Raw genomic sequence first — 17,356 nt, forward strand, 5'->3', positions numbered from 1 at the left:
TAGAAAAGTAGACATATTTCTATTTTTTTTTTTTTTAAATTACAACGTAAACTGAATTATTAATTATAAAATCTTTAATAACTACCTATATTTTGGCAATGTTATACTGCTATTTTCAGGGTTCACAGAATAGTGATATGTGCATGCAGGCACTCACACTAAGCAAATGATGCTGAAGAAAAGCAACTGAAGTCGGTCTTAGAGTCCTAAATGGTACCCCCCTTAATGGGCTAAATTGAGTTGTCTTTGCAGTTGGGCTTACCATCTTAGAATGTAAGCTTCCAAAATTTGGTGCATGCACATAATTTTGTTGAAGTTTGGGGAGTTTTTCACAGCTGAGGCTGATAGAAGTATTTCCTACTTCTACTTGCTGCAGTGTAATAAAGTGGCCTTCTTCCAGCAAATTCTGTGGTGGGTGTCCAATGCATGGTCAGCAAATCCTGAATGGCTATATTGGTGGAACCGGATGTAGTCTTTGTGTTTGGATATCCTGATATTGACTGTCCAGCTGTAGTAGGTCAGTTTGCAACTGCAAAGGGACCTATAAGTGCATCAGTACAGGCTGTGAGGTGTAGATAAGGTCTGAGATAGAAGTTTATTGATTTTTTTATTATTATTTTATTTATTTTTTAAGTCTTGCCTATTATAGTTGCTTAGGAATATTTCACCAATATTCCTAAACAGTGTCACCAATTTTTAAAGAAGTTTTAGATGCACTATCCAGAACACATGAGCATTATTTTAAGTGTGGGTTGATTTGGGATTTTTTAATTATTATTGTCCTTGACTCCCTGGAGACTTCCGGAGGGAGTTGAGGACTCATCAAGAGGGACTATAAATTACCCAAACAAGCCATATCTTCCCTTAAATTTATTCACACTAGATGCACTCACTACCCCTAAAGGCAAACTATTCCACTTACACTGCTCTGTGAGAGAAAATCCTCCACTTTCCATATAATGAAAATTTTCATTAGTTGATATCCTATAACCCCCATTCAGAAGTTTATAGACCCCCTATCATTTATGAGGACAGACTACATTGCATTCTGTCCTCATAATCTAAATCCCTTAAACCAGATATAATCTTTGTAACTCTTCTTTGCACCCTTTCCATAGCTTCTTTATCCTTGGAAACTGGGAGACCAAATATATGCACAATAATCCAGGTGCAATTCTACTAGCTGAAGTAATAATGGTGTTATCAGGATGAGAGAGAAAGCGTAGAATTGTAGGCTAGCAGAAGTTGCCTTAGCAAGGGACCAGAAGGCACAGCTTCCATTTGGGCGGGAGACAAGTTTTCAAGATTTAGATGTGCTGATAATTGTTTGGCATATGTTGTGTTTTTGTATAGATTGAGTATGAAGCTGGGATTCTTGATGCGAGCCATCTGCAGTAAGCTTGCTTTTTTTTTTTTCCCTTCTCCCAACTCTTTTGATATACTTTCTGTTGAACAAGGGCTTGGGAAGTGGATGAAGATTTGGGATAAAATGGTGTGAAGGCCTTCATACCAGTCAGGATAATTTTTGTGACTTGTTCAGTGTTGGGGTTAAATGAGCAGAAATAGTAGTCAGATCAAAGAAAGGAGGAGGAGTAGAGATTTCAGGGTTCATCCCATTTGACACTTTCATAGGTGCCAGAGGATGCAAGGTTAGGAGTAGTTCGAGAAAGAGCATTCTGTGAGAGATGAGATGTGGTCTAAGTTGTGAGAAGAGAAGTGACTGCTACAGTGTTTCTGGAAGGAAAATTGGTTAAAGAGATATCCAGAGTATTATGACAGTGTGAAGAAGATTATCAGCAATTCATGTAAAAAGATGTGCGATTTGGTCATTACTTACAGCAAATATTTTGCCTCTCATCCCAGTTTGACATTAGTATTGAAAAAGTTGAATTGTGGACACTGCAGTTATCTAGTAATATTACCTCACTATTTTGATAGCTGGATTGCAGATGGTTTAGTTTCATGGAAAGGAATGAAGAACTCTGAGTGGTTATCAAAATTTAGAGAGTGGTAAATGTAGCAGGTGAATTTTACTAAGTGGGTCAGGGAAAATCTTGAGCCATGGAAAGTCAGCAGCTGGGAATTCTAAATTAGCCACTCTTTGGCATGCAATGTCTGATCTCACAAGGCACGTGTTGCCATTGTGAAAGGAATTGTGAAGTGTGTAATTTGGACGTTACTAGATTTAGATACAGCTTGGATTTTTGTTCAAGAGTAAGAGTTGGTCTAGATGACTAAGTGATGGTGAATGTAATTTTTTATGTTGGTGTTAATGCCATAGATGTCATAAAGTGGATGTGAAAGTGAGTTTTTATTGAGATTTTGTATGGTTTATATGTTGTGATTGGTTGTGTCGTTTTTGTTGGGATTATTATTATTTCATGTGGAATTTATTTTTGTCACAGTGTTGTAAGAATTGTCATTAGTTCATTCGTGGTTTAGATGGAAGAATTGAGTAGGGATGTGCAGTGAGAAGAAATACTCTTGGACATTACATTCATACAAAGAGTGAACAGTCTTCTTGCCATAATGTGGCCTCCTCCCATTTTGTGGGAGGATTTTCAAACCATTTTGGATTGAAAACGAGTGGCCACACTTGGAAGCTGTCTAAGAGTGTGGTTAGTAAGGATGAGCAGATTAGGTTCTTTTCTTGGAGAGCAGTGAATGAGTGGAATGGGTTGTGAGAGGTGGTTGTGTGTGACCAACAGTGAATAGGTTTAAGCAGATGTATGATAGTTATTGTGTTAATGAATAGAGTGGGTCTCCAGTTATGAGTCTTTTGACTCCATGGATTGCCCATATAAATAATAAATGAAAAATACATGCATTATGTCTTGATTGTACCTGTAACTGACTCTCATTGTACACTTCAGTTCCTGGGATGACACCCCGAGTTGCATAAGTTATCATTAGATTATTTCTGATAATTATTGCTTCCCCTTTTGTCCTGATCTTTTTTTTTATCTTAATCTCATTTCAACATTGTACCTTTAAAGCTTCTGATAGCTGCACTGCTTTTCATTGATGCTTCATGCTTTAATTGTTCTTGTCATAATTTTCCTTCAGTAGTTGATTTTTGCTCCTTAACCACTCCACCTAGCATAAGTTTTTCAATCTTGATATTTATTTTTCCTTAAAATATTTGTATTGCTAAAATTTTTACTTGTAAAATTTCACGAATAAATATTTCCCACTTTTTTTCTGTTAGCTGATGTTTTAAGTGAAGATGTGATAATGAAATGGCACAGAGAAGCACATTCTCCCAAAGGAAAAAGTGTGTTCTTAGATCAGATGAAAAAATTTGTTGAATGGTTACAAAATGCTGAAGAAGGTAAGGACTTTATATTTCTGAATAGAACCAACATTTTGTAAGTATAATGCATCAAAAGATTCAGTGCTTCTACATTAATCTTCAAGTGAAAGATAAACTGACTTATTTTGATAGATATTTGATGTGTCTATGGTGTGCAATCCTGGGTTAATTCGTATAACAACCATTATCGAAAACGTCCATATAAAAAGTTTAATTATCAGTTTTCATTATTCCTGACTATTCTGTCAAGGGATGTGCAGGATACTATGATAATAGATTTTATCTACTATTGATAATTATTGGTAAAGTTTTGCTAATCTCTCCTTTCTCAGTTTAAGCAACTTTATACAACCTGAATTTAGCATCTGCTCACACATTCCTGAATGTTAATAATGTCCAGTTCCATTCTAATACCTTCATATTTTAATATGATTCTGCCATTGATTCATCTGTTCACTCCTCTAATTCTTCTCTTAACTCTCATAGTTGTGGGTTCTAGTCTTTGATCAGCTGATTTATTTCTACTCAAGTTCCATAAGTTAAAATTAGTTTGAACTCTGTCTTATATACAGCTGTTTCATTTTTTAGTGAACTAATCTATCTGTCTGTCTGCATTTTTCTTCTGTCATATGGTGAATAATTAAGCTCTCAAAGTATTAGGCTATTCATCCAGAAAGTTGACTGCATTAAATTTTATTTTCACATGTTAAATAAATAAAATTTAAAATACTGTTCACTACTAAAATGATGATACAACTTTTGCACGAGCTAGGATTAGCTCATAAAAAAAAAAAATACCCTTAAAGTTTTTTTTTTTTATCTGTAATAGGTAGAATTACTCTAACTTATCTCTCAAGACTCTATTAATATCAGATCTTATATATTTCTGTTTTTCGGAGATGCTTCTTACTGTATCATGTCACCTAGATGTTGATCTTTCATTGGGTATTTGTCTTGCCATCCTGGAAAAGTTTTGGTAACCTGTCCTCTCTCATTCTGTTTAAGTGAGATAGCTCTGAGAACACATTCCTGAATGCTAACAACGTCAAGTTCTTTCCTAATATTGTCGTCTTTAATATGATATTGATTGATGCCATCTGTTCATGCTCCTAATCTTTCTCAGGACTCGTATATGTGATCTCTAGTCTTTGATTAAGTGTTTTATTTCTAACTCAGCTCTCAGATCCATAAGTTATGGTTTGAATGTCTTGCATACAGCTAATTTAGTGTTTTGACTAATTTCTCTCTTATTCCATATTTAATTTACCATCTTCATTAAAAAGCGTGCCTAAGTAGCTGAAATGTTTTACTTGTTCTATAGGTTTAATATGATACGGTCATTGATGCCATCTATTTAGTCCCCTAATCTTTCTCTGTGGATCTCTCATATCTGTGATTTCCAGTCTTTGATGAAGAGTTATTTCTAACCCAGCTCTAAGATCTATAAGTGAAAATTGGTTTGAGCAATGTCTTGTATATAGCTAGCTTAGTGTTTTGACTAATCTCTCTCTTATTCCATATAAATTCATTCAGTTAACTTCCTATCATACCAGCTTTGCTAATTCTGCTCTCTATTTCCAAATTTAATTTTCCATCTTCACTAAAATTGTGCCTAAATAGTGAAATGTTTTACTTGTTCTATAGGTTTTCCTTTCAGGATGCAGGTGATGTTTTCAGTGTTTCTGCCTATTTTCATTGTCTTTTTATGCTGATTTTCCTACTAAATTTATTACAGCAGTTATTCAATTTGGTCAGGGAATCCTGCAGACTTATACTGGATTAAATTATAAGTGTAACATCTGCATGAAGTATATAGCTGAATTAGCATCCCCAATTTTGATATCAAGTTTAATACCACTTTCCTTCATAATGTGATCCATATGGGTGATTAATAACAGTGGAGATAATGTGCACCCTTGTCTCACACCTGATTTTACATGAAACCATTTTCTTGTACCTCCTTCAGTTCTAACTGCCAACTTATAATTCAAATAATGTATACTCAATACAGTGTCCCATTCATGCCACACAAATATGCTCTGAACAGTCTCTCTCAGCACCTATTACATGCTTTTCCATATCTATAATATTATATCAATTATTTATTTGGTTTAATCCTTTATCTAAGTGTAAGCAAACAAAGTTTTTGCCTTAGTATCTCCCATAATGCAAAGCACATTTCCGCAAGGAAATGTATAAAGCCAGACCCTGGGTCTGGCTCCCACTGATGAGACCTCAATAAAGGTCGAAACTGGTCTGGGTAGTGGCCCTTCTGTTAATGCATAGCATTAAACATGTCTGCAAGGAAATGTATAATGCATAGTATTATACATGTCCACAAGGAAATGTGCTTTGCATTATGGGAGATACTAAGGCAAGTGATCAGAACTTACTACACTTTACCACGAGTTCTGAAAATACTTCGGGCACAAACTTTGTTTGCTTACACTTGGATAAAGGATTAAACCAAATATATAATTAGTAGCATAGCAAAGTGAAAAAAACTTCCATCATCTATAATATTATATGCTTTTCCAGATCTTTGTTATATTCCCATGGTTTTTCACCTACATGTGTTAAAGTGAAACTCTGATCCTTTTAGCCTGTATTTGACCTGAAACCAGCTTGCTCATCTCCAGGCTTCCCTTTCACAATTTATCATAGCCTCAAGTATGCTTGCATAAATCTTTCACATTCAATTTATTTCTCTTTTTTATAGATGTCTTTAATGGACCTGATTTCATATAGCCATTGTTTGATTTAGCAGACCTTTCAGTGGTATCTGATACTCTCTTTCCTTAGTTACTTCATTAAATGAAGGATATACCTAATATAATTATATATTGCATAATGATATAAAATTTGCCAGGATTTGGATTTTTTTGATTACTTTCAGCAATACATGATATAGTGCTAATGCCTACTGTTAATTAAAAAAAGCAATTTTGACACCAAAAGTTATGATTTTTCTGTGTGGAAAAAAGTATCAGATAAGTCACAAAGAAATATGAAAGAAATGCATACAGTAATAGTGTATTAATAAACTTAGAAGAAATTATGTTCATCATGATCAGTACAGTATTTCACTCACGAGAATCGAGAGCTATTATGTCAGTAGCATAATTCATATGATGTAACAAAGTGTATAGTGATTAGTAACAAAACATTTATGCAAAATAGAAATAAAAAGATTGGTTTCACAAAGCAAAAGAGAGAAGAATTTGACCTTAGAAAAAATAATTTTTAAGGTGCACATTTTGCTTCTCTATTCAGAGAGAATTGGCAGTGTTTTTAATACTTTAATTTCCCTTCATTTCAGTTTGTAACTAGTTGTTGTTTCTAATGACGTCTGTTTTCTCATTATGGGATTACTCAGTTGTTTGATTTTGTTGAGATCAAAATACATTCTTTTACACCAGCTAATTGAATTAAAGTATGTATGAGAAAGTCATGTTTCAGCAATTAAGATTATGAAAAAAATAGCTCTTCACAAATGATCCAAGACTAATTTCGTTAAACAGATTTTTGCTACAAGAACTGAAAAATTATTGGATGACTCTTCACTTTCATGTTCAGCAGCTTCTTCAGTATCTGAAACAATTCAGTGTGACTAACAAAGTCATATGTTCAGTGCTTTCAATCTCATATTGTTGATACAGGCTCTTAAATAAGTTGAACAGAGGAACAATTGATTTCAGTTATGTTCTGTAATTCATAATCTAATTTCTTCTGAATCTTCAGAATTCTTTACAGTGATGCATTCACATTCTTTGTAGAATTAAAGAATAGATAAGACCTAAAAGTTCCTGCTGCTATTAAAATAATCAGGTTAGCAAAATTATGATTTAACCTAGACTTATGAAACATTCTCATCTTATTGAATAGCCTTTATAATCAGTAATAAAAATGTATTAACTACAATAAATAGTCAAACTCAACATTGTATTTTTGAGGCCATCTTCAAGAATTAAAAAAAACTGTAAGATTACCATGTTACCCCACTTGGGAGTCTACAGAAATAGCTGAATTTTTTTTTTTTTTTTTGCATCCCCTTCATTAGTGTAACAGGAAGAACAGTCCTGAAAAAAATGTGCATGCAGTCCTATTAGATGAAGGTAAATCATTATGGTAAATCTGTTCTGATCATGCTATTGATATCAAGTATATGAACGATTTCAAGAATCACGATCAAAACGTAACTCTGGAGAAGTAGAATGGAAATTAGCAAGGAAAAAAGTGAGTCATAGCCAAAGATTTCAAGAATTTACTCTTATCAGGACCCCCCTCCTCCTCCTCCTTCACCAATGCTCTGTAAATTGCCAGTCACATTAATATCTGCATTAGGATACTACCATCAGATCAGTGAGTGCTTTCATCACTATACTTCACCATTGAAAGCAAATTTATTCAGTAATGGCTTTCTTTCAGATGAGTAAGGACTTAATGTTAACAAAAGTCTCTCGGCTCTTCAAGTTACTACTAATCAACAAACTAGTGAAAACTAATTGGAGATGTTTTTGTCCTCAACTACTGAAAATATTTGATATATATGTATATTAAAAAATATTGAATGACTAGAAACAGAAAAATGAAAACAAAGTTTAATAGCACAACTAGTTTCAGCTTGTATCAGCCTTCTTCAGGTGTACATTAAAAAAGAAATAACCAGTAAAACATAGAGGAAATGACTGTAAACAACATGTAAAGTTAGTGTATATATATTCAATGTAGAAACGTTGAAGTCTGCGCATTCAAAACTGTTATCTTGTTGGCTTCATTGTTGGGCGTATGCATGCATATAGCATCTTGCGAATGCCAGTATTTGATTGTAGCACAATGACATTCTGAAAGGTTGTAACTCAGGTTGTTGTTGAGAATGATTTCTTTTGATTTTATTATCTTTCTTTCTAATTCATCCTGACAACAGAAAATGTTATCAGACTTGTCCCATAGGCTAAGGTTTTTTTCATTGGAATCGGCCGAGAACAGAGTATGACTGGACAAAGCACTGGCTCGCGTTCTCCTGTAACTGACTTCTCTCTTATGTTCTTCAGTGCGTAACTCAATCGATTTGTCTGTTTGGCCAGAGTATGGTATATCACAGTTGCACCAAATCTGGTAAACACCGGAATATTTAAGGTTGTAATATTGTAAGGAGCGGATTTTCGGAAGAGTAGTAAAAGTTCTTATGTTGTATTTCCTAAGAACCTTGGCCAATTTGGGTGAGACAGAGCTTATGTATGGTATAGAAATATTACCTTTCACCCTGTTGGTCTCTTCATTATTGTGAGTGGGTGGATTCAATTGGTATTTGTCAATTGTTTTTTGTGAATAACCAGTTAGTTGAAAATTAGACCTGAGAAAATTGAGTTCTTTATTAAGTTCTATCTCATCATCAAGAAGAAAGCGAGCATGCTGTCCTAGTGTAGAAATGATTCCAAACTTTTTGAGGAGGATAATGATGGAGTGACCATGGAGATATCTGTTGGTGTGGGTAGCTTTTCTGTAAATCGAGATTTTTAATTTCTCTGAGGAACGGGTCAGTTTCATGTCCAAAAAGAAGGAAGAGAACCATTAGCTTCAAACTCAGCCATAAATTTTATGTTTAGATGTTGATTATTTAGATGTTCTAGGAAGTTCAGGAGATATTCGTGGCCATGGCTCCAAATCAGGAAAATGTCATCAATATATCTTTTCCAAATTCTTGGTTTTAAAGGATAAGAAGAGATGGCTTGAACTTCCAGATCTTCTAAATAGATGTTCGCAAGTACAGGTGACAACGGATTACCCATTGCAAGGCCAAAATTTTGTTTATAGATGATGTCCTGAAATGATGCAGTGAGTAAATAAGGCCATGATCTTTTTAGTTAATTTATCTTTGAGTAGTACAAGAACTTAGTCCGTAAGAACATTGGTAAATAAGGAGACTACATTAAAACTAGACATGATTTCATCTTCTTTAATAATAATATCTTTTATGCATGAAACAAAATCTGCAAAGTTTTTAATGAAAGATGATGATTTAGCGGAAAAACATTTGAGAGATTTAGCCAGATATTTTGAAAGGTTATATGTTGGAGAATCAATTCCTTCTACGATAGGTCGAAGTGGGGTATTTTCTTTATGACTTTTAGGAAGTCCATATAATCGTGGAATAAGCAGATGGAGAGAATGAAGAGAAAGGCATCTGTTTCTAGGAAGTTCAGAGTAGTTCTCAGTAGGTTGTTGGTCTGGTTGTGGAGTTTGCTGGTGGGATCTCTCTCTCAAGGATCGAGTAAGTGTCACTCCGTAACAATTCCATCATCTTGTTATGATTTTTATCAATGTTAAGAACAACTGTGGTGTTGCCTTTATCTGCGGGAAGAATAATTATATTTTTGTTGTTTTGTAACTTCTTAATAGCCTGTCGTTCCAATGAAGAGATATTGTCTGTAGGGGAGTTTGGCGTTATTGATGATGAAAATGGATTCAATGCGGAGTAGGTTTGTCTCTTGGGTAGGAAGAAAGGAGGTAGTTTTTTCGATCTTTGTAAGTAATAATTCTTTAGGAATAGATCTGGGAGATAAAACAAAATTTAGGCCTTTACTGAGGACACTTTTCTCTGCATCGGGATTTCTTTGTCAGGATGGAGGTGTGGTTTCAAAGAAGTTGAATTTCTTTGTATTTGTTTAAGGACTTCGAATTTTCTAATAAGTTCAAGTTTATTGTCATTTTGAATTCTGGTGGCTTGAGATTCAATTCTCACTTTAAGAAGATTCCAACTGTCAATATCTAGAGGTTGTTCAATTTTTTGAGATAGTGTTTTTTTTTTTTTTACTAAATAAAATTGCCAGAGTGCGTTTAGTATCAAATATCCTCTCACCGAGAAGATCTTTGTTCTATGATAAATCCTTCTAGCCCATTCTGTTTTAATGTTTTCTTTAAAGCAGATAAACTTAGGAAAGATAGCATGGAATTTACAGCGATTGAGAAACACTAGTTGATATTCAGGCCTATCCTCTTCAATGTTTTCTGGAAATCCCTGATATTATTGTGAGTTGCCTCGTCATGAGGACTAGAGATGTAGGAAGATTGATTTACTTGGTTGATATACATTAAACTTTGTTTTCATTTTTCTCAGTTTCTAGTCATTCAATATTTTTTAAAAACACGCACTTAATAACACATTGGTGTATCTCTCTGTGCAGTCACAGCTCACAGACACCTAAGAACAGATTTCACAAGGTTTCAAACATCCTCCATTCATAACTCAATCCATGCTTGCTGCAGCAACTCTGCCAGTTCACTCTCATTCTGTGGAGGATGATCAGCTGTTCTCACACCCTCCCTTCTCTAGCATGTTCCACATGTGTTCAGTTGGATTACAGTCAGGGAAGTTTGGAGGCCAAGGCAGTGTGCTGAATTCGTTGTTGTGCTAAGCAAGTAAAAAAACATAAAGATTTATCTTTTCAAGAAAAGCAAAGAATTTTGGAGTTCAATGATAAGTTACCCATAATGGATCAGCATAGTGCTTCTGACTCATTATAAAAGAAATAAAAGAATACAAGTTGTGTAAGATCTTGAAAAAACAGATCAAACATTGAAACTTCAGCTCTTACTAATGAGAACATGAATCGGAAGAGAGTCCGATCTGGTAAGGATACTAAAGTTGAATCAGCATGAAAAATTTGGTTTAGTAATGTTAGTGAAAAGAATGCTTCAATTAATGGGCCTTTGATGCGTTAAAAAGCAGAACTTGCAAAAACAATGGGCAAAGAAAATTTCACTGCAACTGATGGATGGTTCAACAGGTGGAAAAAGTGAGAGAAGCATATTATGGTGAAGAAAAAAGTGCTGATTTTGTATCAACTGATGGTTGGAATAAAGTGGTCAAAAATTATTGCTGAATATTCTCCCGAGGATATTTACAATACAGATGAAATTGCCTGCACATTCTTATTTGTTTAAAAATGAAACTACTAAAAGATTTAAATCTTCAAAAGAGGGAGTGACAGTTCTTCATTATGCTAATATGAAAGGTGAGGAGAGCTCCTGGTGATTGGAAAAAGTAAAAATCCTCGGTGTTTTAAAGGTGTCAAAAGTTTGTCTGTTGACTACTGTTTTAGTGCAGATGCCTGGATGACTAATGACGTTTTCATCAATTGGTTTAGTTAAATGGGATCTTAAATTAAAGCGAAAAATTGTCTTGTTAGTAGACAACTGCACACACAAACACCTTATCATTGAAGAACATCAAAGTAATTTTCTTGCCTTCGAACACTACATCGGTAAATGTGACGAAGGCATCAAATGAGCTTTTAAAGCTTATTATCGTAGGGAAGTTCATGCGAGAATTATAGCTGAACTTGATTATATAAAAGACCGATCTGATGCAAGTGCAATTGCAAAAAAGATTTTCCTTCTTGATTCATTGCATTTGGTAGCAATGTCATGGAAGGAAGTTTCAGAGAAGACTATTAAAAACTGCTTCCAAAAAGGTGGATTTTTTAAGACAAGCTCTGAAACTCCTCCTTCCAAAGAATTTGAAAATTGGTTGTATATTGATAACAACATTGAAGTGGTGGCTACAATGATAATGTTGAAAACATGTCAAGCTGCTTCCAATGAGAACTTTAAACTAATAGAAGAAAGTGAACCTAATACAAGCATAGAACAAATTTTAGAACTCCTCCAACCAAGGCCCAGGTGCAAGAAGCTCTATGAGTTCTTTGTCACAGTGTGCAACATAGAGCAACATACTTCGAAAGGCATTATGAATATGAGCAATTTATTCATGAACTACTATATTCAAAGACACGACAGAGAAGTTTTTAAAATAAATGTTATGTTGTTGCTTATTAAAAAGTTAATTATAACAATAATAATGTTCATAACAATAAATTGAAATAAATGATGCAATTTTTTATATCCTTTGCTTAATGTTATTGAAAAGTGACTGTCCCAAAGTGATCACAATAAGCGGCATCTACTGAATATACATAAATTACCTTCACACAGAAATATTACTCTCATCAAATAAAAATATTCTGAATCAATGGGAGAAGTATTCGTACTAAGTTTTAAATTGATATATTCTATCTGTAAAGCATGTTTTGATATAAAAATCTAGTTTGATAGGATTTCACAAACTGAATGTTTTGTTTACATTATTAAAGCTGGATGGAAATTGGTATTTTATCTGAATCAGATATTAAAAAAAATATCTTTAATACCTTAGCATAAAAAGAAGCTGTACTTGTAATTCACTAGGGAGGATTCCCCAAATACAAAGTTATAAGCTTGCAGTTCACAGCTGCAAGAAATTCATATGAAGGTCAAATATGAATTTAATTTTTAACAATTCTTTTGGTAAGTGATCCTTAATCAGAAGAATGCAGTCGCATGTTTTTACTGACATGGGTTCCTGTATCAAAAGTCTTTTCTCCACAATTAATGTGTTCGGTTCTGTTATTCACTGAAACCAAAGTTGCTAAGAATTCAAATTGAGTGATAACCAGATAATCACTTGATCAGGGATCCTTCCCGTCTTTGTAAGACTAATAGAAGAAATCCTTTTGATTAGGATTCCAATATAGGATTATAGCTGGCCTAGTGTTGAACATAACTGCCCTCCAACAAACAGGTCAAAGGTTCAAATCCTGCTCCATGCATGGATGTTTGTGATTGTCTTACCTTATATACTAATATAACCATTGTTATGGTGCAGGATGACGTTTGCACCATAAATCACCAACATCATTCTATGATTAGATTAGGATGCATGCTAACTGAAGTGCAGCAACTAGAAATGTCCCATAATTTATTATAGTTCTGACCACAGAATCGAGAGCTGTCGTTGGCAGACTGCCAAGAAGTGAAGGGGAGAAAGAAATAAGGTGACATACGAATTGTCACCATCATGCAAAATCACGTGCTTTATACGTAAACTTTTCCAACTGTTATACAAGCAAAATAGTTAGCACTTTAAATATTCCTTCACAATTTCCCAAGCACTAATGATATCTTGGCCTTCCAATTCCTCCCTCCATGAAACTTTCCCAAGTTGATGTCTAAAACTGTTATAATCACCTGCCTTATAATTCCACATATGTTCCCAACTCATTGATACTCCTGCATGTCTATTCATCTTCCAAGTCAAAACTACATGGTCGCTCTCCAACTGGTGGGAGAGATGTCATCTCAGTTATTATCAACTCTTCTGATACTATAACTACAATGATCATAAAAGAGAAGTTAATTTTTTGACGTGTAATAATAAACACTCATCCCACAATACAGATTGATTACCCTAATATCGGAATGGATTCTCCTTCTTTTGACATGCGCAGAAGTATCAAAGGGTCTCGTATCTGTGGGCGTACTATACACCTCTTACCACTTTACCTTTTATTTGTTTCAAAAATACTTTTCTGTTTTATGCATTAATGAAAAATCACTTTTGTAATTTCCATACCAGAATTATTAACTCAGTATTTTTAAGAATTGTTGAACAATAAAGTTCTAATCTTAGTTGATTTACATGCTAACAAGAGGTGGATGATTGTGTGTTCAGATTTTGCCATTTTTGTTACGATGTATGTCATTAAGATCATTAATTAAACTCGCCTTTTACTGTGCAGTTTCATGTAAATTGTTAAATTTACTAAGTATATGAATAAGTAAAATGAATACGTAAGTTTGTGGTTTAGCAGTTCTGTAGGCAGCTTCTGTATGAGACCACGTTTTAAGATAGGTTTAATAAAACTAAGCAAATATAACCCAAGTTTTGTAAGTCATCAGAGGTATTAGCAAAAGTTGTACAAAAAAAGAGAGTAGAAACAATTAATTACACATACGAGATGTTATCAGAACTTCACAATTTTTATATATAAGTAACCAGAATAATAAAAAAAGAGTATATGTCTGTTGCTTTTTCTTCTTTGCTGAAATCACTTGTAGTGCCACTGTTTTTGTGACCTCCCTGCCATCTTCTTTCATTTGGTATCCAGTTTTTTACATTCTCTGTCTATCTGTTATCTTGCATTCTTATTGTTATCCATCCATTCCTAAATTCTGTCTTTAAGAAACCGATTGGTCTGTAATTTGCTACTCAGTCTTGGAGCCTCCTTTATGCAGAGAAACTATTTTTGTCTTCCTTCCATTTTGGGACATTACTAGAACTGAGACCTAAGGTAAACAACCTAATCAGAGGCATTTTCCATTTCTTTGCATGTTCTCACAATATGCAAGGTTATATCTCATCTAATCCTTCAGCCATATTTGCATTGAGAATCTGCAATATCATAAGCAATCCCAATTCATCAACTGCTATTCCAATTTTGGTTCCTGTCATGGCTGTCACAGTAGTATCCTCACTTGAATGATAGACCCTTGCAAAGTGGTCTATCATTCAAGCATCTCCATTATTTAATCTGCTTTTGTCACCTTGCTATTATCAGCTCATTACCCTTCCATAGTTATTCTTCCTTTTACTTCAACCTTTGCTAATTTCTTTTCATAATCCAATTTTGTCTTGTTGCCATGCTTGCACCTTTCTTGCCTAAGCCTTGTACTGCTCGTGAGCCTCTTAATTACCCCTCTCCTTATATAATGTCTGCACGATTCTGTTGTTGTAGCTTCTGCTTAATGATGATGCATCATGATTAAATGCCATGCCAGCTTGGGTGTCTCCTGGTTATTCAGGGTACTCACTATTTTTTTCAAGATACCAGGATAAACACTGAAAAGTCAGCATTAGTGGAATTCAAAAGAAAGAATTAGAAAAAGTACCGTGTCATTGATATTATTGAAACAAAGAAGACAAAAAACACTTGCGATTGTTCTAAATAAGTATTATATTTAGCAATAATGATAAGGGAAAGGAAGGAGTAGCTATAGTATTCAACACTAGATGAAGATAATCTTTTGGAATGAGAAGCAATTTCAAGTTGTCGTATATATATATATAGGCAGACATCAGAATAGTGATTTGGAAAATGAGACTTGCTTGTATTCCTACAGCCAGAAGGTTCTAAGGAAGAAATGAAACACCAAGAATGTAGAAAAATTTGGAGAAAAGAACAAAGCTAATAATAATAGTAAGCACTTAATGGGTTTCTTTGACTAATCCATATTCCAAATAAAGATGTGCACAAATTCACATGGAGAGAAAACATAAGAAATAAGAAAAGTTACTGATTATGTTATTGGTGATAGCAATATCTTCATGATGGTTCAGGACATGAGTATATTGGGGATATGAAGTGAAATGTAATCACCATTTAGGTTTGAATAGAATAGAAATGAACTTCATACTGAAAAGAAAAATATGTCCGAAAGATTTGAAAAGAAAGTTGATGCTTTCAGGGTGATCTGTATGCTCGAATATGCAAATTAAAGAAAGAATGGAAGAATCAAACCTTGGAGAATGACTCATGGACTTTGAGAGTAAAGCTGTTCAAAATGCTACATTTATGGTTTGTAAATGGGACATTATATTGAGCAACAGTCTGTTCTTAGCAGTTTAAAGAGGTATGAGAATATGGTTCCATATGAAATCGTGTTTAAGATAAGGGTGCATGCTATTTCTGTTATTCATTATCTATATGGATCAGATTTGAAGAAAAGTGGCATTAAACTGGATATCAGAATTAGTGGTGTTAATATCTACTCTACTATTTGTGTCCTGAATGTATTGGACAGTTTGTCTTCAAAACTTGTAAAATGAAGTTCCTCTCATCATGTTTTCTTGGTTCATCCTTTAAGATGAACCAAGAACATAATTTGCTAAATTAAAGGTAATGAAAGCAGTGCAAGTAAGTTAATGCAATATTGTATATTGCATTGTAATGAAATTCAAATGCAAATATTTTTTTCTTAAAAAATGCTTAAAAAGTGTAATGCTTTTTTAAGACTGCTAAGAAGTTTTGTGTAAATTTTTCATTTAGGTTATTTGATCATATGAATGTGCAGTGTTTCTGTCAAAGATTTTATTAATGTTTTTCTTTTCTCTTTCAGAATCAGAAGGGGAGGACTAAGCCCTTCATACAACTGCCCAAACTCAACTCTAGCCCCCTTCCCTCTTTTCCCTCCGTGTAAGGCTGAGACAGACAACTAGGGGTGGTGATACTTACCTTTGGAGCCTTTGGCTCAATTTCATCAGACAGTCCATGTGCATTTTGTTGCTCTTTCAAATTGGAAGTGTCACCCTGTTGGCTAGTTTTATCCTTTTAATCTGAAACAAATGAGAAGTTTTCCTATACAAATTATTTTTGTAAGGTGGCTCAGATTTCTACACAACCTTATCCTTGTTTAGGCATTTGTCAGAGATGTGTGTTTGTGCATTTTAAAATAATGAAGCTTTTCTGCAATGAATTAACTACTCATTTTAAGAGCAAAGGAATAAAGGTGACACATTCAAATTGTTTTTGAAGGCTTCTTTTTCAACCAGAATTGCACTCACATTCATATGGGGGAAGATATCTTGGTATTAGATATAAGTGGTGATCATTAGCATCTGTTGTATGCAAATACTGATTAAAATGATCAATTTTCTTTGTATCTTTGAGCAGCTTTTTGGAGTTTTGCTTTTCACATGCACAAGCACTAGATTGTCACATTAGCATCAAATACATATAAACAGGAATAATTATAAAATTGTGCTCTAAATTTCTAACTGAAGTATTATCTTTACACCTTTTGGATGGATATGATTAAATTGGATTGGAACACTCAAGGCATATGTAGGTGGTGGAGAAAGTTGGCACTTGGGATTCTGAGTATGACACTTATTAAATAATTTTTAAATTTTGTGTTCTCTTCCATTTAAATTGTAAATGGAGGAGAGGAGGAACATGGCTTATGTATCTAAATTTAAAGTTTTGTTTCTTGAGTAAGATTAAAATTGTGATTAAGATCATGCTTTCCTGAAATAGATATGCAAATTTTATGAGCAAGAAAAGGATAAATAACATTTTTACTATAACATCACCTTTTTTCTTCATAAAACAATTGTATATATTTTATATATTTTTCATATACATTGACAACAAATGGGTATTATGT

The 17,356-nt window shown here is 33.9% G+C and overlaps 1 protein-coding gene across 2 annotated transcripts in view; it reads left to right on the forward strand.

Moving 5' to 3' along the window:
• kra (basic leucine zipper and W2 domain-containing protein kra) overlaps positions 1-16,852 on the forward strand; it is a 168,419-nt gene extending 151,567 nt beyond the window's left edge. For both annotated transcript variants that reach the window (XM_090405613.1, XM_090405614.1), the window contains exons 12-13: positions 3,209-3,331; positions 16,310-16,852. In XM_090405613.1, the coding sequence (XP_090261739.1) occupies positions 3,209-3,331; positions 16,310-16,329 (143 nt within the window). In that variant the 3' untranslated portion in view covers positions 16,330-16,852. The remainder of the gene's footprint in view (positions 1-3,208; positions 3,332-16,309) is intronic.
• Positions 16,853-17,356: the final 504 nt, after the last annotated feature.

This window comes from Typopeltis vanoorti, chromosome 15, assembly GCF_054136105.1.
Source record: "Typopeltis vanoorti isolate ZY-2024b chromosome 15, IOZ_Tvanoo_1.0, whole genome shotgun sequence".
NCBI classification, from domain to species: Eukaryota; Metazoa; Arthropoda; class Arachnida; order Uropygi; family Thelyphonidae; genus Typopeltis; species Typopeltis vanoorti.